Source organism: Pituophis catenifer, unplaced genomic scaffold (genome assembly GCF_029215685.1).
Source record: "Pituophis catenifer annectens isolate HBS135680 unplaced genomic scaffold, rPitCat1.0.hap2 SCAF_1, whole genome shotgun sequence".
In the NCBI taxonomy this organism is placed as follows: domain Eukaryota; kingdom Metazoa; phylum Chordata; class Lepidosauria; order Squamata; family Colubridae; genus Pituophis; species Pituophis catenifer.
The window spans coordinates 62,086,945-62,114,324 of NW_027256881.1; the positions used below are offsets into that span (position 1 = coordinate 62,086,945).

The window sequence follows — 27,380 nt, forward strand, 5'->3', positions numbered from 1 at the left end:
TACAGTTCAATGTTTTGTTACATATTATAAATGTTTGCATAGTAAACTGTTTTGTTAATACTGTATAGAATTGAGAACTGTATGGAATGCCCAGATTTATATAAAAACGCAATCTTATCATAATTAAAAATTGGTTATGTGATGTTCTCTAAATTCTTAACATTTTATTGGGGGAAGACAAGAAGAAATTTGAATACATCACTTACTACAAAACAATAACATTTGTCAATGGCCTTATTATCTGGGAAACTCACATTAGATTTTGGTATTCGTGCAAACGTTCTTTTCTCTCACATAAGATCCTGAGAATCTGAACTGACGCTATGTTTATAATAAACAACTCCAATCCTAAACAACTCTATCCATAGTATTTCTATCTCAAAAGTTAATGGCACATTTCATTCAACAAAAAAGTTGGCTCAAGCTATAGATTATCTAACTCCATTAATCAAAATATTTATTTCCTCATCCACTGCAAAATTTCCAATATACTTAATATTTGATATTTACATTAATTCTGGCCAAAGTTTATGGAGAAATGTCTCCTGAAAAAGAAACTTTGCCGTAAGCTATACATTAATTGGAAGCATCCGTATTCCTAAATTCCCTTTTACTATTCCAAGATACTCCTAACTAAGAATAACCAAACCCGATGAACCATTAAATAGATAATATTAAGCAGCTCTAAATTCTTTTCCAAACCATTTAACATTCCAAGTATAGCTTAACCAAATACAGATGACATTAAAAAACTCCTTTTTATATTATCGAAATGTGCTCTCCAAGAACACAATGAATAGAGCATATGCAACCAAAATGGAAAATGGATTGTTATGCAATATTTCCCACGTGCCTCAAAACAAGCTAAGCAAAAGAACCAACTGGAAGCTACACAAAGTATATATAACAATTTTACAAACATCTTTTATAACTTATTCAAAGGATATAATGTTTTTGTTTCTTTCATCTTCATCTATAATTTGAGTTCAACTCTGAATGTTACACTATTAAATACGCAGACGAAGATAAAAACGGTACACACACAACCCATTCAACTTGTAACATGTGGCACTTCATTTTGGTATTATGAGATTAGGATGTTCTCCTGTGACAATGTAAATTGAGGCTTAGAATAAAAGGTGGTGTTTTCAACTGTCAAGGATATATTTGTGATCATAGCTGATTTCAAATAAACGTCTTTTCTATGTTAGGAGCTCCTTCTTCCCATCTTTATTAGCTGACTTCAATCAGTTCTGTATCATTCATATCTTAAGAAATCATAGAGGCCATAACATTTATTCAGACAGTAGTATTTATATCCTACTTTTTCATCAATTAAGCTTCTGATGCTGCAAACTCTCCTTGACGACTGAACCAGTCTCTTTTTTTCCAAAAAATTCTACCTGTAGCCTTCATATGCAAATTCAGTAATAATTTCACTGAAATTACCACTGAATTGGTAATTTCAGTGAAAATACCATCCAAAGATTATTAAAAAGTACTACTAACAACACTGAATCGTGAGAGTGTCTTAGTTAACAGGACGTGCAGGAATCTCATTAACTATCCAAAGAACAGAGGATAGATACTCCAGCTATTCAATTAAAATAGCTAGAATCCATTTTCTTGCTTTATAATTAGTCAGTTTAGATCTTCAAAACATAAAATTATTGCCAGAGGTCACATTTTTGTTCTCATAATGTCTAAGCAATTTAAAATTTTAAGCTTCCCTTGTTTCTGCTTTTGTAGTACATTTTCTTAAACATATGATGTTAACAAACTCACTAAAAGACATGGTCTCAGTTACAATATTTCAAGTGTTACTATGGGGTCTGAATCTAATAAGACAGGAAACAAAAAGCCACAGACTAGACTTGACCTTATGTAAATATGGCACAGTGCCCTCTGTATTTTAGGTTGGTTAAGAGAGACCTAGGACTGAAACCTCAGAAGACAAATATAATTATACACTCACAGAGAAAGATAGATTACTATATTTTTTAATAGCTGATTTTTTACAGTCATTTCTCCTTCTAGGTGCAATCAAGTTTTTATGTAACTATACTGAGTCCTTGAAGGTTTTACTGTTGGATAGTGACTGACTGTAGTATATATATCCATGTTTGTGCATCTGAAAAGTACAGAATTAAAACACGCCTGCAACAAGTTTGACAGCAAGTTCAGTTCCTTACTCCTACACTATGGGAAGACATCTCAGACTCTAACCCCAGTATTTAAATAATGGCTCTGATTCGTTTGCAGCTCTGCTGATGTTGGATTAGGTTACAGTTTTTCCCCCATGCCATCACTCTGCTAAACAACTAATTCCCATAACACTGTTGAACTACCTAGTAGGGCTGTCTTACTATTATCCTTCTCATCTTTTCTATTACCTGTTTCCTTATCTTCTTATGACTATAACTTTGTTGCTTGTATTTTACAATGTATATTGTTTTATTTAGTATCTAGTATGATATAATCATGAATCACTGCCTTGTCGTGGCAAAGGGGCTTCCGTAACCCAATGAAGCTATGAGCTATGCTATGCAGGGCCACCCAAGATAGACAGGTCATAGCAGACAAAACATGATCCACTGGAGAAGGAAATGGCAACCCAGTATCTTTGCCATGAAAACCCCATGGACAGTACCAAAAGGCAAAAAGATATGACGCTGGAAGATGAGCCCCTCAGGTCAGAAGGTGTCCAATATGCTACTGGGGAAGAGCAGAGGGCTAGTACTAGTAGCGCCAGAAAGAATGAAGCGACTGGGTCAAAGCCAAAAGGATGTTCAGTTGTGGATGTATCTCGTGGTGAAAAGAAAGTCCAATACTGTAAAGATCTATACTCCATAGGAACCTGGAATGTAAGATCCATGAATCAAGGCAAGCTGGATATGGTCAAACAAGAGATGACAAGAATGAATATCGACATTTTAGGAATCAGTGAACTAAAATGGACAGGAATGGGTGAATTTAATTCAGATGGCCATCAAGTATACTACTGCGGGCAAGAATCCCTCAGAAGAAATGGAGTAAAGAAATAGGGACCAGAGATCTCTTCAAGAAAATTGGAGATATGAAGGGAAAGTTTCATGCAAAGATGGGCATGATAAAGGACCAAAATGGCAGGAACCTAACAGAGGCAGAAGAGATTAAGAGAGGTGGCAAAATTACACAGAACAACTATACAAGAATGAGCTTAAAGTCCCTGATAACCACAATGGGATGGTCAGTGACCTCATACCAAACATCCTGGAATGTGAAGTCAAATGGGCCTTAGGAAGTCTGAGCAACAACAAAGCTAGTGGAGGTGACAGTATTCCAGCTGAGCTATTCAAAATGTTAAAAGACGATGCAATAAAAGTGCTACACTCAATTTGCCAGCAAATTTGGAAAACTCAACAGTGGCCACAGGATTGGAAAAGGTCAGTTTACATTCCAATTCCAAAGAAGGGCAATGCCAAAGAATGTTCAAACTACCGCACTATTGCACTCATTTCACATGCTATCAAAGTTATGCTCAAAATCCTACAAGCTAGGCTCCAGCAGTATGTGGACCAAGAAGTACCAGAAGTACAGGCAGGATTTTGAAGAGGCAGGGGAACCAGAGATCAAATTGCTGGATCATGGAGAAAGTTAGGGAGTTCCAGAAAAACTTCTAATTTTGCTTCATTGACTATGTTAAAGCCTTTGATTGTGTGGATCACAACAAATTGTGGCAAGTTCTTAAAGAGATGGGAGTACCAGACCATCTTATTAGTCAAGGCTATGGTTTTCCCAGTTGCAATGTATGGCTGTGAAAGTTGGACCATAAGGAAGGCTGAATGCCAAAGAATTGAGGCATTTGAACTATGGTGCTGGAGAAGACTCCTGCGAGTCCCTTGGACTGCAAGGCAATTAAATCGGTCAGTCTTGGAGATCAACCCTGACTGCTCTTTAGAAGGCCAGATCCTGAAGGTGAAACTCAAAATACTTTGGCCACCTAATGAGAAGGAAGGCCTCACTGGAGAAGAGCCTAAGGCTGGGAATGTTTGAGGGCAAAAGAAGAAGGGACAACAGAGAATGAGGTGGCTGGATGGAGTCAATGAATCAGTCGGCGTGAGCTTAAATGGATTCTGGGGGATGGTAGAAGATAGGAAGGCTTGGAAGAACATTGTCCATGGGGTCGTGATGGTTTGGACACGACTTCACGACTAACAATAACGATTTATGTTGATTGCTTATTTAGTATCTTATGACTATCACTCAGTGTTGTATCTTATGAATGCATTTTATGATGATGATTATTTTTTATTATTATTTATTTTCAGATTTCTATACCGCCCTTCTCCTTTCGAACTCAGGGCGGTGAACAGCCAAGTAAAACACTTTATACACAAAAGTTAAAATAGATTTTAAATAATTAAATAATTTGGCCCATAATTTAAAACATTTCAATTTAAAACCAATTTCAAATTTTAAAAACCCATCATAAAATCAGGACAGCCCGGCTAACTGAAAGAAGTAGGTTTTAAGGGCCCGACGAAAAGTCCGGAGGTCTGGGATCACTCGTATCTCTGGGGGTAGATTGTTCCAGAGGGTAGGTGCCACCACAGAGAAGGCTCTCCCCCTGGGGGTTGCCAGCCGACATTGTCTGGCCGACAGCACCCTGAGGAGGCCCTCTCTGTGGGAGCGAACTGGCCGGCGGGAGGCAATTGGTGGCAAAAGACGGTCCCGTAAGTACCCCGGCCCTAAGCCATGGAGCGCTTTAAAGGTGATCACCAACACCTTGAAGCGCACCCGGAAGTCCACCGGAAGCCAATGCAGCTCGCGCAGGAGAGGAGTCACATGGGAGTGCCCCGTCGCTCCCATAATCCCCCGCGTGGCCGCATTCTGCACCAGTTGGAGCCTCCGGGTGCACCCCAAGGGGAGCCCCTTGTAGAGAGCATTACAATAGTCCAGACGAGAAGTAACGAGTGCTTGAGTGACTGTGCGTAGGGAGTCCCAATCCAGAAAAAGGTGCAACTGGCGTATCAGGCGAACCTGATAGAAAGTCCCCCTGGCCACGGCCATCATATGCTCTTCTAAAGACAGCCGTGCGTCCAGGAGGATGCCCAGGAGGATGCCCAAGTTACGAGCCCGTAATGATTCGCCCCCAATAACCAGCAATGGCGCCAGCTGGCTATACTGGACGCCGGCAGCCACAACCACTCGGTCTTGGAAGGGTTGAGTCGAAGCCTGTTTCTTCCCATCCAGACCTGCACGGCCTCCAGGCACTGGGACATCACTTCCAAGGCATCATTGGGATGGTCTGGGGTGGAGATGTACAGCTGAGTATCATCAGCGTACTGATGGAACTCCACCCCAAAACCACGGATGATCTCACCCAGCGGCTTCACATAAATGTTGAACAGAAGGGGCGAGAGGACCGACCCTTGTGGCACCCCACAAACAAGGCGCCTCGGGGTCGACCGCTGCCCCCCTATCAACACAGATTGCGACCGGTCGGAGAGATAGGAGGAGAACCACTGCAAGACGGTGCCCCCCACTCCCAGTCCCTCCAGCCGGCGCAACATGATACCATGGTCGATGGTATCAAAAGCCGCTGAGAGATCTAACAGGACCAGGATAGAGGAATAACCCCTACCCCGAGCCCTCCAGAGATCATCCACCAACGTGACCAATGCTGTTTCCGTGCTGTACCCAGGTCTGAAACCGGACTGGAGCGGATCTAAATAGACAGCTTCATCCAGGTACTGGGGAAGCTGTCGCACCACCACACTCTCAACAACCTTCGCAATAAAGCGAAGGTTGGAAACTGGACGATAGTTAGCCAAAACAGCCGGGTCCAGGGAGGGCTTCTTGAGGAGGGGCCTCACAACCGCCTCTTTTAAGGCGGCCGGCAAGACACCCTCACTCAAAGAGGCGTTAATAATCCCCTGGAGCCAGCCTCGTGTAACCTCCCGGGAAACCAGCACCAACCAGGAGGGACACGGGTCCAATAAACATGTGGTCGCGTTCAGCTGTCCCAAGATCCTGTCCACGTCCTCGGGAGCCACAGGATCGAACTCCTCCCAGATAACACTCTCAAGGCCTGCCTCAGTCATCTCGTCTGAACTAACCCAGTCAGCGGCCAAGTCTTCCCGAATCTGAGTTATTTTATCATCCAGATACTGTACAAAATCCTCAGCTCGGCCCTGCAAGGGGTCATCCCGCGCTCCCAGATGGAGAAGGGAGCGGGTCACCCTAAACAGGGCGGCTGGGCGGTTATCTGATGACGCGATAAGAGCGGCAAAATAGCTAGATTTCGCCGCTTTTATCGCCACTAGGTAGGTCATAATATGAGACCTTACCAGTGTCAAGTCGGATTCGGATCGGCTGGCCCTCCAACCGCTCTCTAGGCATCTTTTCCGGCGCTTCATCTCCCTCAGCTCTTTGGAGAACCAAGGAGCTAAGTGAGTTTGGTGCCGGATCAGAGGCCGCAAAGGCACGACACAATCCAAAGCCCCGGCGGCCGCACTATCCCAGGCGGCCACCAGGTCTTCAGCCGAGTCATGAGCCAGAGTCTCAGGAAATGGCCCAAGCTCCATCTGGAACCTATCAGGATCCATCAGGCGCCTGGGGCGGATCCACCTGGTCGGCTGAATAAAGAATTCTATTCCTATTCCTAACAAGAGAGTAACACATCACTATTTACAAGTCAAACCCACATAGCTAAATGCTAACAAAACTCCAGTTTTTCTCCAAAGAAAATGTGCTGATAAACATATGGAAAGGAATAATGCCTTCCAGTTTCCCATGTTGAGAGAGCAGGAGAGAGAGATGCTCCTGACTGCTTCAGCCTTAAGGGAGAAGAAAAAAAGAAAACATGGTGGTATATAAGGACTAAAAAGTTGATAAGGTGAGAAGCAAAGGACTGCAGATCAGATTGCTATGTAAAGATATTTTTTTTCCTCTTTCTTTTTATCTTGTTCTATTTCATAAAATAAATAACCCCACCACGCAATAATCATGCTGCAATTGATCTCCCTATTGTAGTCTGGGAAAAAAAACAATAAAAATGTCATTGCCACGAAAGGAATGGCAAGAAAGGATTACACTTGAGATTACACACATTCTAGCACATATGCCATACAGCTGGATTCTGACTTCTGTAATAGTTGATCTTCTGCATAGCTGTTTCTTTTTCAATTCTGCAATAAAGCTTTAATCTAATCACGCTGGGTCCTCGAAGATACTGCTGTTAGCTAGTTACTAAGCACAGGGGGGGAGAGTGAGTGTGTGTGTAAATGTCTAAAGACTCATGAATCAAGCTATGCCTGCATGAAGTCTGACATCTAATGACTTGCTTTTTCTATTTAAACAATAACTGGAGGCATATCTCTTATAAAATGTCTAATTAACACTCAATATTCAATTGCTCTGCAAAGAATTGATTGCCTGGAGAGTTCTGTACAAGAGATGGAAAGATTGTTTTTAACAAAAGGAAACAAATAATTTCAGACAGCTTGGTCAAAATGACAAAAGGCAGGTTCTAACCCTGGAATGAAAGCTTTGGTCCAGCAATATGCTTGTTCAATGTCATTCCCCCTCCACCATATCTATGATTTTAGATGTTTTCGTTTTTCACAGATTGCTTGTCACATGAATAGTAACATAGTATCAAAACACTGAGTAAGCATTGGTAAAATTGATGTATTTTTAAAATTACAGGAATTTCATCTCATAACAGAATAGGAAAGGGGCTTTGGAGGTCTTCTAATCCAATCCTCTGCTCAAGCAAAATTCAGGAAACCCTATATCAGTGATGGCTAACCTTTTTGCCGTCGCGTGCCAAAAGCGGGCGGAGTGGGGGGATTGTGCACGTGTGTGCCAACCATAATTCAATGCGCCCCATCCCCCCCCACGCATGCACACGTGACCCCCCCACTCTCTTCCCGCTTTTGGCACATGATGACACGGTGGGCCCGGTAGGCCCATTTTTGCCCTCCCCAGGCTCCAGAGGCTTTCTAGGAGCCTGGGGAGGGCGAAAATGGCCTCCCTCACCCCCCTGGAGGCCCTCCGGAGGCCCAGAAACAGCCTGTTTCCCGACTTCCAGTGGGCCCGGAAGGCCTGAAAATCAGCTGGCCAGCGCGCACATGCACTCACATGCCCACAGATATGGCTCTGTTTGCCACCTGTGGCACACGTGCCATAGGTTCGCCATCCCGGCCCTATATCATTTCAGACGAATGGTTGTCCAATCTCTTTTTAAAAACGTTCAGACAACCATTTGTCTAAATGGTATATATAGGGTTTCCTGCTCGAAGAGGAGATTGGACTAGAAAACCTCCATGGTCCCTTCCAACTCTGGTATTCTGTATTCTAAATATAATTAGAATAATTATAGGGTCTGAATTGCATAAAATTAAATCCTACAGAATGAGTCTCTTTTTTGCTCACTTTGCAATGGAAGACATATGGCAGAAACTGACATTCTTGAATATCTACCATTTTTCCTAGCTACCTCTGCTCAAACTGGAAGCCAACCTACTTATTAGTCATCAAATCCCCACACTTTATGAATTCTAGCCACCAAGTACTAGATTTACAGATCAAGCTTAGTCATGGATTATTGAATAAATCATAATTCATCAAGTTTAAATAGTATACTAAGTCAAAACTACATAAACCATTGTATGTTTTAATGTGATAGATGAATCCTAACTATGTTTACCAATTTTTGATTCCTACAGTTGACATGCATTATGTCTGAATGATTCTCCTAAATTTAGCAGAATCTCCCAACAAAAGGGATCAATTATATTCCAAGTCTCTCTTTTATTCTGCACAACAGCGGCCCCCAACCTTTTGGGCACCAGGGATTGGCTCCATGGAGAAGAGTTTTTCCTCAGACTGGACGGGGCGTGATTTTGCATGCTGCTTGCATCCTGCAGATGGGGGCTTGCTTGTTTGCGTGGACCGGGTTGCTGGCATGTCACAGACCAGTGCCAGTCCATGAACATGCCAAGGGGTTGGGGACCCCTGCTCCACTATGAAAACAGATTTTTATCCATACAGGAAAAAAAAGATTAAATAAGTTATTTCTACTTTATTTTATTTATTTTACTGTATTTTATTTTATTTTACCTAATAGGAGAAATGATTAAGAGAAAATCAAGGATATCTAAGATATTAGTTGCTTTTCTTAGTAGTTCAATGTAGTTCTAATAAAAATGTAAATATATTTGCTCATATTTGGCACATATATTTCCCCCCACTCTATTCTACATAATTATTTTTGCTTCTGGCATTTCATAGGAAAAAAATACAAAGCACCCCTCAATGATTCTAGTTTCTGAGATGTCACTAAATATCACTCATACTTTGGCAGATTGGATATACCTGGACACGTCATTATAAAAATGAGCAAAAGGGGGGGGGGGGGGGGGAATGAAATTAAATTCTTAGAATATGAAATTCTGTCAAGTATTGGGCTCCTATGAATTGTTATTTACATTCATAGTTCTGCATATAATCATTCCTTTATTGATTCCTTTTTACTACCACTGTTTATTTAATATTGCTCTTCAAATTCATCTAAATCACTATTTCTGGAAAATAGCCAACTAATTCTAATCCTATTCAAATTAATTATGATGTGTGGCTGCTGAGATTTAAAGTGAGGAAAAAAGTGTAAGAATAATTATGTTTCATTTAAACTTTCACAAGTCGTAGTATTTTTCAAAGGGATTCTAATAAAATAAATGATTTTTAAAAACTCTAATAGATGGAACTTTAAAAAGACTTATTGAACCATACTACTTAAATTTTATTTTGTTAGGTTAGTGCTTTTTTATTTTGTTTTATTTTGTTAGGTTAGTGCTTTAATTAATACAATTAATTAAATTACAATTATTTAAATCCAAATTCTGTTTCCCCTTTTCTTTGAATTAGATATACAAAAGTTTTGGAATACTATTACCAACATAATGCTGAATTCCAATAGATTATTTTACATAACCAATTTTAACCCTTTAAATAAAGCATTTGGATTAAAATATAATTAAAATGCTTGTGATTTATTTTTATATTTCTATTATAAATGTAAATCAAATTTATTAATATCCCTATGTTAAATCATCCATGGAAAGAAAAGCTGGTGAACGTAAAAATCAAAATAATTTAGGACTGAAAACCTTTTGAAATTTCTTCAGATAATGCCTTAAATGCTCTGATTAAAGTACCTCAAAACCATTGGAAGGTAATATGCTTTTCATACTATAAATTACCCTCTAATGACAATGAATGTTTCTTGCTTGGTGGTATATGTTAAATAAAACAGAAAACCATAATAACCACTTGTAGGATTGTTCCTCTTGAAAATGTAAGGATTTATTTCACAATATGGAAAAGAAATTATTTATATTTATAAATATAATTATTTATATATTTATATTATAACATAGTGGGAGAGAAAGTTGATTGCCTTCAAGTTATATCTATAATGCAGAAATTTTAAGACCACAACCAGCACTAATTTAGTTTCTTATACTGTAGCATCAAGAACTTTGTGTACTTCATGGAAGATACTAAAAGCTCCTGTTGATTTTAATATTTCCTGCATGTATAAAAAATTACAGTGTTTCAAAGTGCTAAGCATTCAAACAAGAACAGGTAAAAGTAGTCATAAAAAAGTGGTAAGAAAAATAGGAAACAGTCATCTATACGTAGGAAGAATATTGGACAGAAAACAGAAGTAGTCAGATCTACTGTAGATTGAGTAATCAGAGTTTCTAATAAATATCCACTTCTATTACAGCATATAATTTTATTGGATTATTGTAAAATAATATTTTCAAATGAGTAGCAAAATATTATTTCTAAAAAACACATCACACATATACCAGTTGTTGCTATTGTATCTTGTCAGATAGGAATCAGTGAGGGATCAACAAGAATCAGTCAGAGATCAACTTGTGGAGTCAGTAGCAGAACTCAATATAAAAATGTACAACTTTTGTTGAAAATAAGAATTTTTGAAATAATATAAAGTAATGTGAACAATAAATGTATTTGTCATCACACTTCCCCAGATGTCTTCAGATTGGAAAATATTTTACGCCAAGCTATGTAATAATCAAAGCAATTTGTCAATCAAACAGCTTTACCTCAAAACAGCCCTACAGTTAGTACATACTAATTCCAAAATTATTTCAATGCTGATAGAGACCGTTTTGCAAATCAGGCTTTGTGCTGTAATATGCTCTGCTTTTATGCTAAATACATCTCTGAGGTTTTTAAAGTTTAAAGAAATACCATAAAAATACCACAATTTACCTGAAAGAAATTTAGTGAAAAGACATTCACAGAAAATTTTTTGAACTATCGATAAAGGATACAAACACGCAAGCAAAAACTGTTTTCATTCAAAATCATTGTCTATCAATTTCTTAATAATGAAATATGTCAGTTAAGAAAGTATTCATTATGTTTTTATCTGAAAAAGGTATTACACACAACTTAATACACTAAATTGCATTAGCCCAGATCTGTAATTCCTGCTCAGAATATGAGATAAATACCTCCTATGACAAAAGGCTGGGAACATTTCTTTTGTACATGGTGTTATTTTCACACTGACCTGTATTCTTCAAAGAGAGAACAGGAGGGGAATGAATAGATTTCAAAACGATAATTCCATTTTGAATCAACAGTCTACCAAAAGCTGTTGAAATGAAAAAGAACTTAAAAGCAAAAGGACTGAAAACCCTGTTGCGGTTCAAATGCCTTAAGGTTGTTATTTGTAGCGTGGTACTTTGTCAATTTGGCTTCCTTCTAATCTACACAGCACACTTTCACAAGTGTTGCTGGATTAAAATGTGCCTAGCCTGACAATGAAACAGCAGAACCATCATGCATTGTTATGCAACTCATTGTCTGCAAGGGGGACTTGTAGCTGTTCTTTATTCAGCAAGTGCCAACTGCATGTTTAATCAATGTCACCACTCACTACCGTATGCAACTGAAGCCACTGACATTCCACTCCTCAGATCTGACTGGCTGCTAAGTTATGCAATGCTCTGAAGAATGCCTTGGGATTATTTGTCAGATGCTCTGAATGCAGGTGTGTAATGCTCCTATCCTTGTCGCAAAACAACTAACTTTGTTCCTTCTGGATAAAAATCTAAACAGGGCAATATAACTGCATCTATTACATTTGGATTTACAACTCAGCAACACGAAGAAAACGTCTTCAAGAGAATTAACAAGATCGAGAGCACATTACCAAAACATGCCTCTGGAATGTCTTGGGTTAACAGCTACATGTATATGACAAAGAGTGGGAGATTAAATTTTAACTGGAAGCCTCAGCTGTGTATCCACTGTTGGTACAGAATGTGCTTCGTCTGATCGAAGATTCAAAAAATTTAAAAGGGGAACAAACATACAACCTGGATAAGAAGAGCAGGGTTTTCCTTCCAAACATAACATTGTTTCAATGGATAACCGACATAAGGCCTGCATTTCTTGGAAGATATTATAACATTATTGCATCTGCAGCCTAATTTATCAAGAAATTGTTCATGCATGCATACAATTTCTGCTCTGACTGAAAGGAACAGCCCTCCATGAAGATAAGGCTGTTTTTCCACTGCAGTGAGGAGTAAGCAGCATGTCTGATGAGGTTTTATTCCTGATGCAATGTAGGGTAAGAGAGGCTTTTACAAATCTTTAAGCGTAAATTAGTTTATTAATTTTTGATTGCTGCAATCACTTTAATTTTAAATGTAATTAAAATATGCAAAAACATGTAATTTCGATAGGCATTCAGTTATATGCCTTTCTGGATATTGTGTGTAAACTGTCTGGCATTCCATTCAGATTAGACTGAAAATATATTTTTCCCCAACAGTGTAATATTTAAATACAACAAATTACAAATCCCAGTATAAATAATCTTCATTTTTGACACCAAAAGATTATAAGGTGAACCATGCAACAAAAGTCACATTAAATCTATATTAAACACCACAAAACAAAAGGGAAACAAAAGACAATAGCTGGTATCTTCCATAAATTGTATATATAGTACTTTTTCAAAACCTTCCTAACAGCATCGTGCTATCTGTTGCCACACTTCATGGCAACATTTATACAATTTTCTCTTTTTTTCTTTCCAGTCTAAATGCAGATTTTTAGATATAAAATGTACTAAAACCACTCTACCTTTTATATAAAAGGCTAATCTAATTTGGGTTATGTGATCAAACTTGCTTATTGACATATCAACGTATACTAATTTAACTACCTGTCTATTTCCTGTTTATCTGTTTTTCAGTAAGCCACATATGTTTACTATGTAAAGTACAGGTGCAGACTCTGGGGGAAAAACTATTCAGTTCAGAAATTAAAATTAGATTGGAATGAACTATACATTTCTCTTATTTTACTATGAAATAAACAAAACAGAATACATGTGCATTAATATGTGGGTTATGTGCTGTTGGATTTGTGTGTATATGTATATGTGTGAAGGGGAGGAAGGATCCACAAAGTAAGTAATTTTTTTCCTTTTTTCTAGCCAGCAGTCCAAACACTGGTGAAGGTCTTTGCAGAAAAAATGAGGAGCGCTGCCATTACAACGTTAGAAGATGTAAAAAGGCAAGAAGAAAGTGAGGAAAAAGAGGAATCTGTTTTAGCTATGTTGGGAATAATTGGAACAGTGCTTAATCTATTTGTAATAATTTTTGTGTATATCTACACAACACTTTGATGGTTTTCTAGAAATCCGGAAAAGCACATAGTGCAAAGGCCAGCAATGACAAATAGGATCAGTGAACTCTATCCAACAGGAAACAAAGCCTCAAAAGAAAATATACATTCCAGACAGAACTGCCCAGATAAAGGCCCAGCACCACTGACCGTATTCAAATATATCTTTGAATCTAATTAAGCTTGTTACATGTAAATGAAAACAGTATTCAACTTCTAAATGATGAGTGTCAATATTCAATCTCTAAAATGCATACAGTGTTCTTCTGCCAGTGAACATGGGGGACATTGATAATATAAGCAGGTTACAAATAAAGATAATGGTGCCATGAAACCTATTTGTTTTATTTACCTGATCCCCATTAAGCTTCTGGATTCATTTAAATTACATCTGGATTGGAATCCAGTGCACTTTCTACCATTATTAAGTGCTAAAATTTATACAACTATACATGAAATGTAGAAAGAAGAACATTGTTAAGCACCATATTATGAATAAATAAAATCTTCATTGATTAGCTTCCATGATACTTTTATTTCTTATACTGCTGACAATTCTGTCAGGTACTGCAATATAATGCTTGTAGGTATTAATTTATATCCATGCTTATAAGCTACACTCTATACAACATGTAATTGTAAAACAATGTTTGTATTGCAAATTGTTATTTCAAGGGCAATTTTCATTAAAAAAAAGAGAAGATCATGGTTTGAGGAAAACACAGTAATCGCAATCTACTATAGAAGTCTGACTTTAACAGAATATTGGAAAGAAATACATTGAGTAATTGAAATTTGAATCATGTATGATTTAAAAACAGATGGTTTTAAAGTATTATGGTATTATATTGGTTCCAAATAATATATTCCCCATGGCCAATAACCTGGGGAAACATTTCATGCATTTACTTAAAATTCCACTTAATTGATCTAAATAAACATTTTTACAGTTTTAAAGTGTCTCTCGGATTATAATACTTATTGGGGAGGAAACCATAATGAAACCAATAGGATTTATTTATAATTTTTTTTGAAGAAAGAACTGTCCTGTTAAATGTACATCAACCACACTGTTTTCCTATGCCATGTGCTAACTAAACCAATCATTTAAAGAATTATGGTCCATGCCGTTGCCTTTCCTATTTTGCCTGTATTTTTAAGAACATTTTAATTATAAGAAACATCATTAATATTTGAGTAAATAATCTTTGAAAAAATGTAATGTCTTTTAATACTATATGTGACAATATAAAAGGCAGTTGTCCTTTATTACTGTTTAATATTTGATGTAACTCTAATTTCTAAAACAGGAAATAGGACACTAAACAGATGAAAAACTAAGTCCAACGAACCGGTAGGCTGAACCTAACGTCTAAGCTGAAGTCAAAGTTTTCATCTACCATAAGGACCCATTTTTAATTTAAAACATGACTGTATATTGCTAAGAACTAAATTAATGCTTGGGAGACTGGCCAAATGCTCAGACTTATAAAAGGACATTAAGAAGACAAAAAAGTTTTATTTCTCTGAAATGCAAGGAGACCTATATTTGGACATCAGATGCAAACAAAGGTTATGGAATATGGATACAAATAGTAATTGGACATGAAGAACTGACAAAAGCTAACAGGACTGAAGTAAATGAAAAGAAAAACGGAAGAGTATAAGAGCAGAAGTGAAAAATGAACACATGGTGCTTGGGCAAAGATGCATATATAGGAGAAATAACAGTATTAGGGCACATATATTTTTTATGAATATTTTTGAAAGGAAGTCCAAGATAAGTAATGAAAAACAGAAATCAGTAAAGTATAGATTATAGCAAGTTATTTGTCAATCGTTGTCAAAACCTTGGTAGTACAAGGGTTTAAGGCACCCTGTTATTAAGCTGGTTATTAAGACCAGCTGCCTGCAATTACTGCAGGGTTCGAATCTCGCCAAGGCTCAAGGTTGACTCAGCCTTCCATCCTTTCTAAGGTAGGTGAAATGAGGACCCAGTTTGTGGGGGCAATAAGCTGACTTTGTATAAATATACAAAAGGATGAAGGCTATTGCTGAGCACATTGTAAGCCGCCCTGAGTCTTCGGAGAAGGGCGGCATATAAATCAAATTAAAAAAAAAAAAAAAACTATCAGGTACAATTAAATGTCTCTTCAGATTAGCATTTGAACTTGACAATGGTTACGATCAATTTAGAATGTTTACATTTTTTTCCAGGCAGTCTCAAGAGGTCTTAAAGTGATTTAAAGTGGCATACCTACACATGCACGGGCGCACACATGGTTCTAGCAAAATAACTTTGTTTCAAGAGATTTTTAAAATATATGTGCTTACATGTAATATTTGCACTCACTACAGCAGCCAGGAAGACTATGGAAGGATATTCAAATGTCATGATGTGTCTATACCTACAAAGATCAGAACTGTTTAATCAATGGTTCTTTGCTCTACGAAAGTGAAAGCTGGACTTTAAAAAAGTAGGAAAAAAAGAGCACTGATATGTTTGAACATTGGTACTGGAAAGGACGATTGAAAATATCATGGGTTGGTAAGAAATCAAACAAATGGATCATAGAACAAATCAGTTAAAGTTCTCACTGAAACAAATGACCAAGTTTAGATTATATTCTGAATACATTATGTGAAAACCAGTTCTTTTGAGAAATTCATGATGCTTGGATAGGTGGAAGGAAATTGCTATAGAATTTGCTGGACCTGAAGCACTTGTTGTTTAATTAATTTGGCCCACTGATCCCTATAATAATCTGACAACTGAATATTAAGAATCAACTTCTTAAAATGATGTCTCAGCAGGTAGTAGCTCCAGGCTACTAATCTGGCCCCATAATTAACTGAGGTTGGACCTTCCTTCTTGAGAATATTACACTGTTGGCAGAATAAAAATAGCATTGTTGCTTTTGAACATTGGTATTGAAAAAGACTTCTGAGGATACCATGAACATCTAAGAAAACAAAAGAATAATTGGACAAATCAACCTCGAGTTCCCATTCAAGGCAGATATAGCCAGGTTCAAATTATCTTATTTGAGGCACATTATTGGAAAAACCTAGCTCTCTGAAGAATGCTGGGAAGAGTGGAAGGAAAAAGAAGATGAGGATGATCAGCAGCAAGGTGTATGGACTCAGTTACAATGCCAATAAACGCACTGTTGGAAGACTTGGAAAACCAGATTAGAGACAGATCATCATGGAGAAAATCTACCTATGGAGTTCTTAAGAGTTGATAATACCTTGATGGCACATAATCAGTGACGAGTTTAATACCACATTTTCTATTCAGCATTGCAGAAAATACACTACTGAGTGGCTTAGATGAATATTCTAATTATCTATTACAAGAAACTTTTCTAAAGGGCTATGATATGGTGACTATTTAGAATACTTTTGAAAGTTAGATGCATGGATGACCTGGAATTAGGGAGGAGGCAGAATTTGTCACAATAGAGACATCCTTGGGATATAATGACTATTCACTATATTTCTGAAAGAGCCCTCATATCACAACACTTGGTATAAAATACTTGGAAAGAGATACACTTTTACATTGTCCTAAATTAATTTGAACTTTAACAGCAAAATTAGACAAGCTGTGATCCCCTAGATCAGTGGTTCCCAACCTTTTTTTGGTCATGCCCACCAAAGCATCTCTAAAATGCTGATGGCCGCCCCCCGTGACATATAATTCTTACTATTAAAAAAGTGAACTCCTACTCATGTGGAGGAAGCCTAAAAGGCCATTAACTTGGTTTAAACAAGGTTCCAATTGCCCCCATTAAAAATCACATTGCCCCCCTGTGGGGTGTGGGCCTCACGTTGGGAACCACTGCCCTAGATCATGCTTTCAGAGATATTTCTTACCAGATTCCTCAATGTCTTCAACAGTGGTAGAGCTTTTAATGTATTGCCATTACTGGAAAAACTGGGATACATTCAGAGATATATATCTATGGAGTTTCTCAGTCACCCAGGTCACGGTTATCAACCTTGAAGTTATTTCACTTCTCATCCAAGAAGCTTCTTCAGTTCTGAAGTTTCTTGGATGAGAAGCAAAATGTCTTCAAGAAAAAACAAAGAAAGTCCAGTTACTTTTTGAAAAGCACATTTGGGACATTCAGAGATGTATCTGCCTTGAAACTAACCCATTTGTACCATATAGCACAGTCAAACATCAGCAGACCAAATGTTTTATGAACATTTGTATTATGTCATAAATGTTTTAGGATAATGTTTATACCATAAAATGTTTTATAAAATTCACCAAATTTCAATCTTATGGCAGGCATGGGTCTTGGATACATTCTGTAAATTATATTATTTGAAATTATTGTTGAGTCGTCAAGTCATGCCTGAATCCTTGTGACCCCATAGCATGCCAAGCAACCCTCCATTGCCTCTCTGAGTCTGCCCAAATTAATGCCCGTTGCATCAACATTGGGGGGGAAAAACCCTAAGATCATGGCATCTGGCCCCATCACTTCCTGGTAGATAGAAGGAGAAGAAATGGAAGCAGACCAAGGTCCAGAAGAACATCCCAGAGATTACCAAACTAGATTATGCACTGCTCTCCACTTTAGTTTTGGAATTGACCATCTTGCAGTCCCTAGTAATGGATACTAGGGAGCAGTTAAAATAAGCTGATGACACAGTTCTGGACTGGAGAACACAGATATGTTATCCATCAGTAAAAGTACTTAGAACTGGGAACTGTTGTAGCAATACAACATATGCAAACTGACCACTTGTTAGCTTTACAGATTTAACAACTTAAAACCAAATTCTCTCCTACTAACAGAAAATGGAATGGTCAACCACAGGATGAAATTCCATATACTGTCCACTTTTATTGTAAAAAACACAGATAGAAATCTTAATGTCTGGAATGCAGAGACAATACTCATAAGACATCAATTTTACATTCCTATACCAACTGATTTCCAAATTACCGTGTTTCCCTGAAAATAAGACCCTGTCTTATATTTTTTTGAACCCTGAAATAAACGCTAGGCCTTATTGCCATGAGCTCAAAAGCCCGGTTGGGCTTATTATCAGGGGATGTCTTATTTTGGGGGAAACAGGGTACTAATATTTTGTCTCACCCTTTATAATTTGAAACTCTAAAGGAAAACTTTAATCCTGCTTTTTTGCACAGCCAAGGCCCTCTTTCTACTTTTGATCAGTCTGGTCCACCTTTCTTAGGATTGAATACTTTGTTAATACATTCAGGTGCAACTTACTGGGTTCTGCAAACCTTTTTCTTGTCCTTTCTGCCTCAGTGAAACATGAACATGGAACATGGAAGCAGGGAGACTACATGCTTCTTATTCCACTTCTGAACTAGAATAACTTAGATTTAATATTTCTTTTTATATTTTAATAAACTTATTAGGGCTAGGCATTCATTAGGTAAACTGTAGTTCAGATGGGGTCTCTCTGGATGTACCAGAACATGCTTTGCTGAAGATTCTCCTTGTTATAGAGGGGGAAACCAGAGGTCACTGAAGTGGTCAACCTGAAGATAGCTTTGATATTAACTCTTCTCTGTGAGCAACTCCTCATGAAGTGGGTCTCTTCAAAGTAGGTAAAAATAAAAGTGCTTTCCAGTGGAAAAATTCTTCTATTTTGCAATATCAACTATCTCTTCAAATAGAAGAGGGCTAGCACCTTTAATAAACTTCTACCTTGTCCAGAGAATCTTAGCTTGTACACTTATGTAAAGATCCCTTTTCCCCCAATCCAAAATATGGCAGGATGGACAAACAGAGAAAAAAATTATGTCACTTTGTTTGGGATTATAGAACCATTAATCACTATGCAATTCCTTTCCCTCCCATTGTTCCAAATACTACTGTAGCATTTGTTACTATCCCTGCCAAACCACATTTTACTGTCATAAATCTTAGTTCTGTCTCCTTTGTTGTATCTTTATCAACAGATTCTTGATTTGGATAGGTTGCAATTAACGTGAATTCAAGTATTATGGTATGTGATTTAGTACAAATTATAAATTGATACCAGGTTGTGTTTAAGGCAACCCAAAATTCAGTTAATGTCAGGCTAACACATGCACAATTGAGGCTAGCACATGAGCAGTTATGGCTGGGGTTTTACACGCTGCTAATTATGGATGCTGACCCTAACCTCAATTGGAGCATGCAAATTCGCTGAGATGTGGCTGGAGCACTCTGCATCTACCAGCATATTATAAAGATTTAAATAAAAGGAAAATAGTTCAATTTATGCTGCTAAAATATTTTGAGAGGCTATTAAGATATTTTTGTCAGGGTAGGTTTACCTTTAAGAATAATATTTATATATTTTTTGTTTTTTTAAATTATCCTTGTGACTTTCTTAACCATAGATTTATATTTTTACCCTGTACTATAATATTTCATTAATATAGATATAAAAATTGTTTAAATAATTTACTGTTTATTTCTATTGAGCTGGAACCAATTGCCACATTTTCTATAGAAACATCACTTCAAATAATGCAACCATTTTGAAGGCTTAATTAGCCACACTAATCAAAATCCACTTGTACCTATTATTTTTACCTCTCAGAGAATCAAGTACACTTGGACATGTTTACTCCAGGGATTTTGGAAATTTGCAACATTATTTTGATTAGGAGCCGCTCAGAGTTAATTGAAAGACGGGCAGCTATATAAATGTAATAAACAAACAAACAAACAAACAGGAATGAGTTCAGAAGAAACACTAATCCTTCCCGAAGAAGCAAAACTAAAACAACCTGCTAGTGGTAGCTCTTGAAAACCACATTGGAAGGCATTCTTGTCACATATGACATTGAAGGGGTATAAAATATGCAGCAAAAAACTGCAATTTTACTTCTCAGAAGCTTTTTACTTGAGACAATTAATTTAGGAATCTAATTTAAAACCCAGTCATTACTTGTACAGTAACATGTTTCATAACTCTATTAAAAAGTTCTGAGAATTTTTCTAGGGACCATTAACTTCTATCATCAACAGATCCCTAAGTATTCCACTTTGACTAAGCCTTTTTATGCTTCAATCTTTATTTCTGTTCCAGATAATTTACTTCTCTTAAGCAATTGCTTTCTACCATTTCTGCTTTGGAGAGACCTGATTTCAAAAACCTATTTAAATTATATAGTCATAAAAAGAGTGAACTTCTTGGTATAACTGGATGGATGCCACACAAAAACCTATTATCCTATGGAAGTTATCCTATGGCAAATGTCTTTCACCTTGCTTGCATGTTGTTGCAACTGCTGCTTTACTAAGTGATAAATCACAAAGCCTGATATTAAGAAACCCTCCTACAATAGCTGTTTTTGCCATATTAAAAAAACCATATAGATTTTTCTCCCCAAAGACTTCTTGTTATGAAGTAATCTTATAAACTGCCAAAAGTGTTATTTTAGCCCACTCTTGAAGCATCCTTTCCTTTTCCTAATCCAACAGAAGGCACCTTGCCCAAATTATCGCATGAATGTCAGTTTTACCAGAATTCTTTCATATTCTCCTGGCAAATCATGACCTGATGGCTTCTGTCTCAAAGGTAAAATGTTTTTTATATTTATATAGCTCCTCATCTCACAAACATGTGATTCTGGGTGGCAAACAACACAACAACAGTTAAAAGCGTCAAAACAGTCTAAAAACAAAACAAAACAAAGCAAACAAATAAATAAAATATACTGTATAACATAAACAAACCCGCCAAAAGCGGGAGACTTCACTTAATGTCATGCAGCCAACTTTATAAACCTTCCTTTTACTTTTAAAAGTCATAATTATTCCTTTCAAATAGTATCTCAAAATCCAATTTCTTTCTTCATAAATAAAACACACCTCTTTTGTTCAAAGAAAGTTGTCCATGACCCACTTCTGAGTTGAAATCCACACATCCCAAATACTCTTCTGTTTTATTAATTGTATCTCCCTTTTAGCTATTAAAACATCAGCTGATTTAATTTGTAAACCTTGTATAAAATCAGTAACATTCTTGTATCTAGTCAATTTTAAGTTCATATTCAAAATAGTCTATTTCTGAATTCTATCTTCTATCTCCTCTTTTGGACCCATTTTTATTGTAATAGACAATCTTAAAGAAAGTTCTGAGTAGATTGTTGCCAATTATCTTTGAATTCTTCCAGAGTTAAAATTCCTTTCTCCATTCTGAATTAGTGGATCTTTTCCTTTAATTATAATCTTTAGGGTTTTTTTCTACTAGTCTCTAGTAACCAAATTCAAGGTCGCCTCTTATTCTGTTTTCTCTAAGCCACAACATTTTCCCCAGGGAAAGATCTCTTACACTTAAATTGAAAATCTTCATGTATTTTTAAACAAACCACCGGAAGTATTCTTATAATTATTTCAAAATCTTATCCAGAATCAATCTGACTTCTTAATCTGTTTAAAACATTCAAAAGTAATCATTCTAGTCACCCATTGGGGCTTATTTCCGAATAAAAAACGTTTAAATTCTTAAACTTACATGAAATTTCTTTAGTTGAGATTTCAAGGAAAATTACCCAGTATAATAAAATGTGTCCTTCTGAAGGCTCTTAGTATGCAAAAAGCAACTTACAAACAACTGCTAGTGAAAGTGATTAAGAGATAAAGTTGGTGAACTCAATGTCCTTTTAAAAGCTCTGAATTGAGGCTTGGGGAAAACTGATTCTTGTAACAAGAACATGCTTATAGGTAAACCTCAAAGCATATTAGGACGCAAAACTTTTCTAGGGAATGCATGCTATGCATTCTGAACATTAACACCAGGCAAATATCATGCCTGTTCCCTAATGCACAGGTACCTTACTTATACTTTATAAAAAGTTAACTGAACAAAACAAAGTTTCCATGGACAGTATAATTTAGTCCAATGTGGCAGGAATCAGACTTCTGGCATTTGAGAATCTTTTGACAAAGCCAAAAGGGCATTCAGTTTCTCAGGGCAGGCAATTAAATAAAATTAAGCTGCATAAAAAAGACTACAAAAATCAGTATTGAACAGGTTACACTGCCTATTAGAATCATTCCTTATCATTTCACCGAATCATAAAATCTTTTACAACTGATTCTTGCAAGTTGAATTGATTGGACAACTATTGTTGTTAGTTGCTTCTTTTGACCACCTATATCCTTTATGAACTTCTGCCATCTCTATGAATCATAATGTGCAAGTGAGATTTAGAAAGACTGTAGGATTTGTAAGCACAAAAGATAGAATCCTACTTTACAACTGAGTAAATAAATTTTAGATTTTTGACAAACTGTACTGAATTGGATTCAACTTTGTGCAGTTTCAGCTAATACTGAATTGACATGATGAAAAAATAATTGTTATCATGAAACACCTCTAAGCCACACTGCTGTAGACAGGATCATACTTTATAAAAGCTTTAAATATTCATCTTTTACATTCACAAATGTCTATTATACACAATTTACAGAAATTAAAAACAAAAAAAGAGTTATTTTTGTTATATAAGAACATGTGATAAAGAAATGAATATGTATAATCTACAACTTCCAAAACACAGAAGATAAATTATACATCTCATGGTTTGAAGTGTAATTATATTCATCTTCAAGCTGCTAGTTTCTCACATATTTTACAGAAATTTCAATGCATTTGAATTTCATGATTTCATAATATGTTTTGATGCATATATAAAAACCCTAGCATTTCTACATTGGATTGGAAAACAAGCTGTTTTGAAAAACAAAGAGCAATACGCTACCTGAATCATTGCGGAGGTAAGATGACATTGCTGGAATAAGACATGATTGACTAAGAAGCTCTAGCAAAACTGATGGAAGGGCACTGCTGTTTTGTCCTCTACTTTCATGACAGGACTGGATATCTCCATTTGATATGCTGCCTGCAGGATTTATGTAGCTAGCTAGAACCTGAAATTTAAGAAAAAGAAACTAAGAATTTAACTGAGATGTGCACATAAAAGATAAGAACTACAAGATAATAGTATTTCTTACTATATACAATATGTAGGAAAACTATTTTAAAACCTCTTTTTCATTACTACAGAAAAATAAGATATTTAAAATAAAATTAATAAGCGTTTTTCATCAACTTCAAAAGCCCATTTAGTGAACAATGTAGGCACTCCTGATATAAATATCGCTATAGAAATGATCAGATTTAATTAAACCTCATGCTTCTCTGCTCAAAACAGATCCCAGATGCCACATGTTAATGTCAGAAAGTTTTCAATAATGGAAGAAATGGTACTCAATACCAATAAAAGGGCAATTCAGTGTAACTCCCAAACGAAAGATTTACTTTTTGGTCAAGTGAATGTATATAAATATTATATATTGTTCTAATACCTGTAAAAGACACGTGACATGCTCTTCTTCCAGTCTTTGTTTAGTTAGAGCTTGTTCCACATCCCATCCTGAAGCAGTAGAACCAGTTCCAAATCCAGTGCCTTTAGCCCAGTAAAGTTGCTGTTCTTCTGTTGATGCACTATTGTGTGTGCTTGACATCTGCGGCTAGTTAAAAATAAATCATTCTGCCATTTGGAATTGCATAGATTCATATTCTAGAGCAAAATAGTCAACAAAACCCTACTGAATAAGCCCTCCTTATTTTGGTATCTGGTTTATGGATAAGAAGGGATATGTTGAAAGCTTGCTCAGCAAAGATTCTAACAGGTCTTTACAAACAGTGCTTATCCATTGTACCTGAACTGTAGGATATCATTTATCTACTTTGCTGAATGTAAATGCTTTACATACTGTATATCAGTAAGACAGATCTGATTCTATTGCTTAACAGTGACAAGCACATACAGTAAACAAAAGTTAGATTAAAAAAATCTGCTTCCCTATCTGCTGAACAAAAATGAGGGTGCAGGTTTTTATAGAAATGTCAACCAGGTATAATGGCTTGTGTTTCTGAGAAAATACTTTTTTTTTTCATCTGATGATTCAGAAAGCTAATTTACCCATCCATCCATCAATCCATAAATTCAGATAATTTATTGTGTTACGTTAAATAACTACTTAAATCATTTGTGGTATTAATTGGAAAAATACAAATTCCCTGGAAGGTTGATCTGAATGACTATTATGTTAATGAATATTCTTTATCAATAGCTTTCAGTTTTGAGAATAAATTGATAATCACAACTTATCACCTAAGTAGCAAACATTCTGTTCTACATCACAAAATACTTTATGTGTACAAAGTTATATTATCATGTGTCTTTGAAGCAATTATATTGATTTAAAAGCAAGACTGGACAGTTTCCATAATGTTTTACATTACCATTAATAGCTGTATGTACTAATTGGGTCTGCACCTCACAAATAGGGAAAAGTCACAACATGAAAGGCTATGTGAAGCTAGGAAATATTATCAGTCAGGGTTTTTTTGGGGGGGGGGGCGGGGAGACTCCTTATATGAACTGGCAATTTTTTCTGGAACTCAGACAAAGTTGACATCTTTCCACCAAGTTCCAGGCCACTGAACTTCCAAAAAGCACACAATGCTTATGTAAGTTTTGATTACAAAAACTGGACATAATAATGCCTTTATAATAAACAAAGAACTGCTATTAGAAAGACTGAAGGAATTTGGGATAGACATTTCAGGACATTGCAGATAAAAACACTGTATTTACTAACAATGAATTAATTAAGACTTGTTCTCAAAGAACCTGCTGAGAAAGCTTCATGTTGACAGCTTCATTTTGTAAAATAATATTGAAAAACAATCCTCTAGCAAGCACACTACTGTGGAAATTGATTACTGTACCATCTTTTCAATATCATGCTACTCTTCTGGATCATTAAGCAAAACAAATATTATTTTAAATTACTAGCAATGCTCTGAAATCCATAGGGGTAGGCTTATATGTTTAAATAGGTTAGAAAATTGAGATCCTTGTGTTCCAAAAAGAGCTGTAAAATTAAAACCTTTAAAAGCATTATTTGAGCTACCCAAAATTAAAACAGAAACATTGACATTCCAATTTCCTTTTATAATAATTTAGAATAATCATTATCTGGAAGCAATTATTTGGGCAGTCAACCATGCACAGAATATCATTGCCAAAATCCTCATAGATATTGATAATAAAAGACATAAAGTTGGATTATTTAAAAAAAACCCCTCCAACATCTTTATAATTCGGAGATGAGAATTCTGAGATCATTATTCTGGAGTCAAACCAGGGGTGAAATGCTCCCGGTTTGGACCAGATCGCTTGATCTGGTAGCGATGGTGGTGGATGGTTTGGAGAACTGGTAGCAAAAATCCCTGTCCCCCCCCCCCCCGCTCCCATGCCCAGCTGAGCCGCACGATCATCAGAGGCTTTTTTTTTAATTTGTAAAAGCATTTTTTTTACAACCTCTTCAGACGAAAAAATGCTTTTAAAAGTAATAATAATAATAATAATATTAATAATAATAATAGACCACGCCCACTTAGTCACATTACCCCCCAAGCCACGCCCACAGAACCGGTAGTAACAAATTTTACATTTCACCACTGAGTCAAACACACCTCTGTTTGGTTGGAACCAGAATTGGGAACTCTTGGAGCGTGGTGGCTAAGAGCAGACAAACAAGCAAGAATAAGGTGAACTGCGCCAATTTCCAGGGCCATTCTCCTCAGAAGTACTCCATCATCAGTAGTCAAAGGCGTAGTGCTAAATAAGCTGCGCAGCACGTGAAATGGAAGAGTTGGAAGAACATTAGCTGAAGGAGACTGGAGAATGTGACCTAAAGAAAAGAAAGAAAGAAAACATTTCAATCACAATGGCTTAGCATTATGCATTAATCTTCAAATACATACCAAATATTTTATTAGGCGTCTAAAATACTGCTTTTGTTTTATTATACATTTAAGCGTTACTGACTGCAGGACTTGTGGAAAGCAATGGAAAACAGATACATCGTCTTTCCATTATGAAGTGTATCTAGAATATAGTGTTAATATGCTTGAAAGTGCCGCAGCAGGAAAGGAAAGTGCATTCATTAAATTATTTGCTGTATGGTAAGTAACAAAACATGGCTCTTCTTCAGTTACTAAACCAATTAATGTTTTTCACACATCAGGTCATCATGAGTATTATACTCTTTGCATGGGACTATTGTCTAGAATATAGGCCAAATTTTTAGAATGTTTTATATGAGAATATTTCTTACAAGAAGATAAAATAGATCTTCCCCAAAACCGTCCATGACATTAAAAATTCAAAAGTGTTGCCTTGTTTCTTTGGGAACATAAATTTTGCACATACAATAATATATAAGATTTATTTCTGTATATGAGTAACTTTATGAAATCAATGAATATATGTTAAAAGATTTATACCATAAGAACATTTTGGTTGCATCAGACTATCAAATCTCTTTTTAACAAGCTGAAAAATGCTTATTAAAGCTTCAAGCAGCTGTACGTGGCTATGTTACTTTCCCTTTGTAGAAATGAGAAAACAACTGAAGATGTAATAGTTAACTAGAGCTTCCCATTAGATCTGAACTATCACATATGGCTAATAGCTTCCATACAAGCCGGAATCAAAGTACCAAATTTAAAAAACGACACTGTATTTTGTATGAGAAACTACTGATTGAGAAAATTCCCTTCAAAGGGAGGTGTTC

At 36.4% G+C, this 27,380-nt stretch overlaps 2 protein-coding genes across 4 annotated transcripts in view; one reads left to right on the plus strand and one right to left on the minus strand.

Moving 5' to 3' along the window:
- BIRC6 (baculoviral IAP repeat containing 6) overlaps positions 1-27,380 on the minus strand; it is a 152,338-nt gene that overhangs the window by 22,089 nt on the left and 102,869 nt on the right. For both annotated transcript variants that reach the window (XM_070932506.1, XM_070932505.1), the window contains exons 63-65: positions 26,278-26,495; positions 24,096-24,260; positions 23,489-23,657 (exon numbers count right to left, since the gene is read on the minus strand). In XM_070932506.1, the coding sequence (XP_070788607.1) occupies positions 23,489-23,657; positions 24,096-24,260; positions 26,278-26,495 (552 nt within the window). The remainder of the gene's footprint in view (positions 1-23,488; positions 23,658-24,095; positions 24,261-26,277; positions 26,496-27,380) is intronic.
- Positions 12,579-13,983, plus strand: LOC139321439 (protein TUNAR-like). Of its 2 annotated transcripts, none has more exons than XM_070950159.1 (2): positions 12,579-12,665; positions 13,548-13,983. In XM_070950159.1, exons 1-2 carry the CDS (start codon positions 12,635-12,637, stop codon positions 13,733-13,735), a joined length of 219 nt encoding a protein of 72 aa, XP_070806260.1. In that variant the 5' UTR covers positions 12,579-12,634; the 3' UTR covers positions 13,736-13,983. The 2 variants fall into 2 exon arrangements, with proteins under 2 accessions (XP_070806260.1, XP_070806252.1); XM_070950151.1 differs by having other exon boundaries at positions 12,607-12,670; positions 13,544-13,983.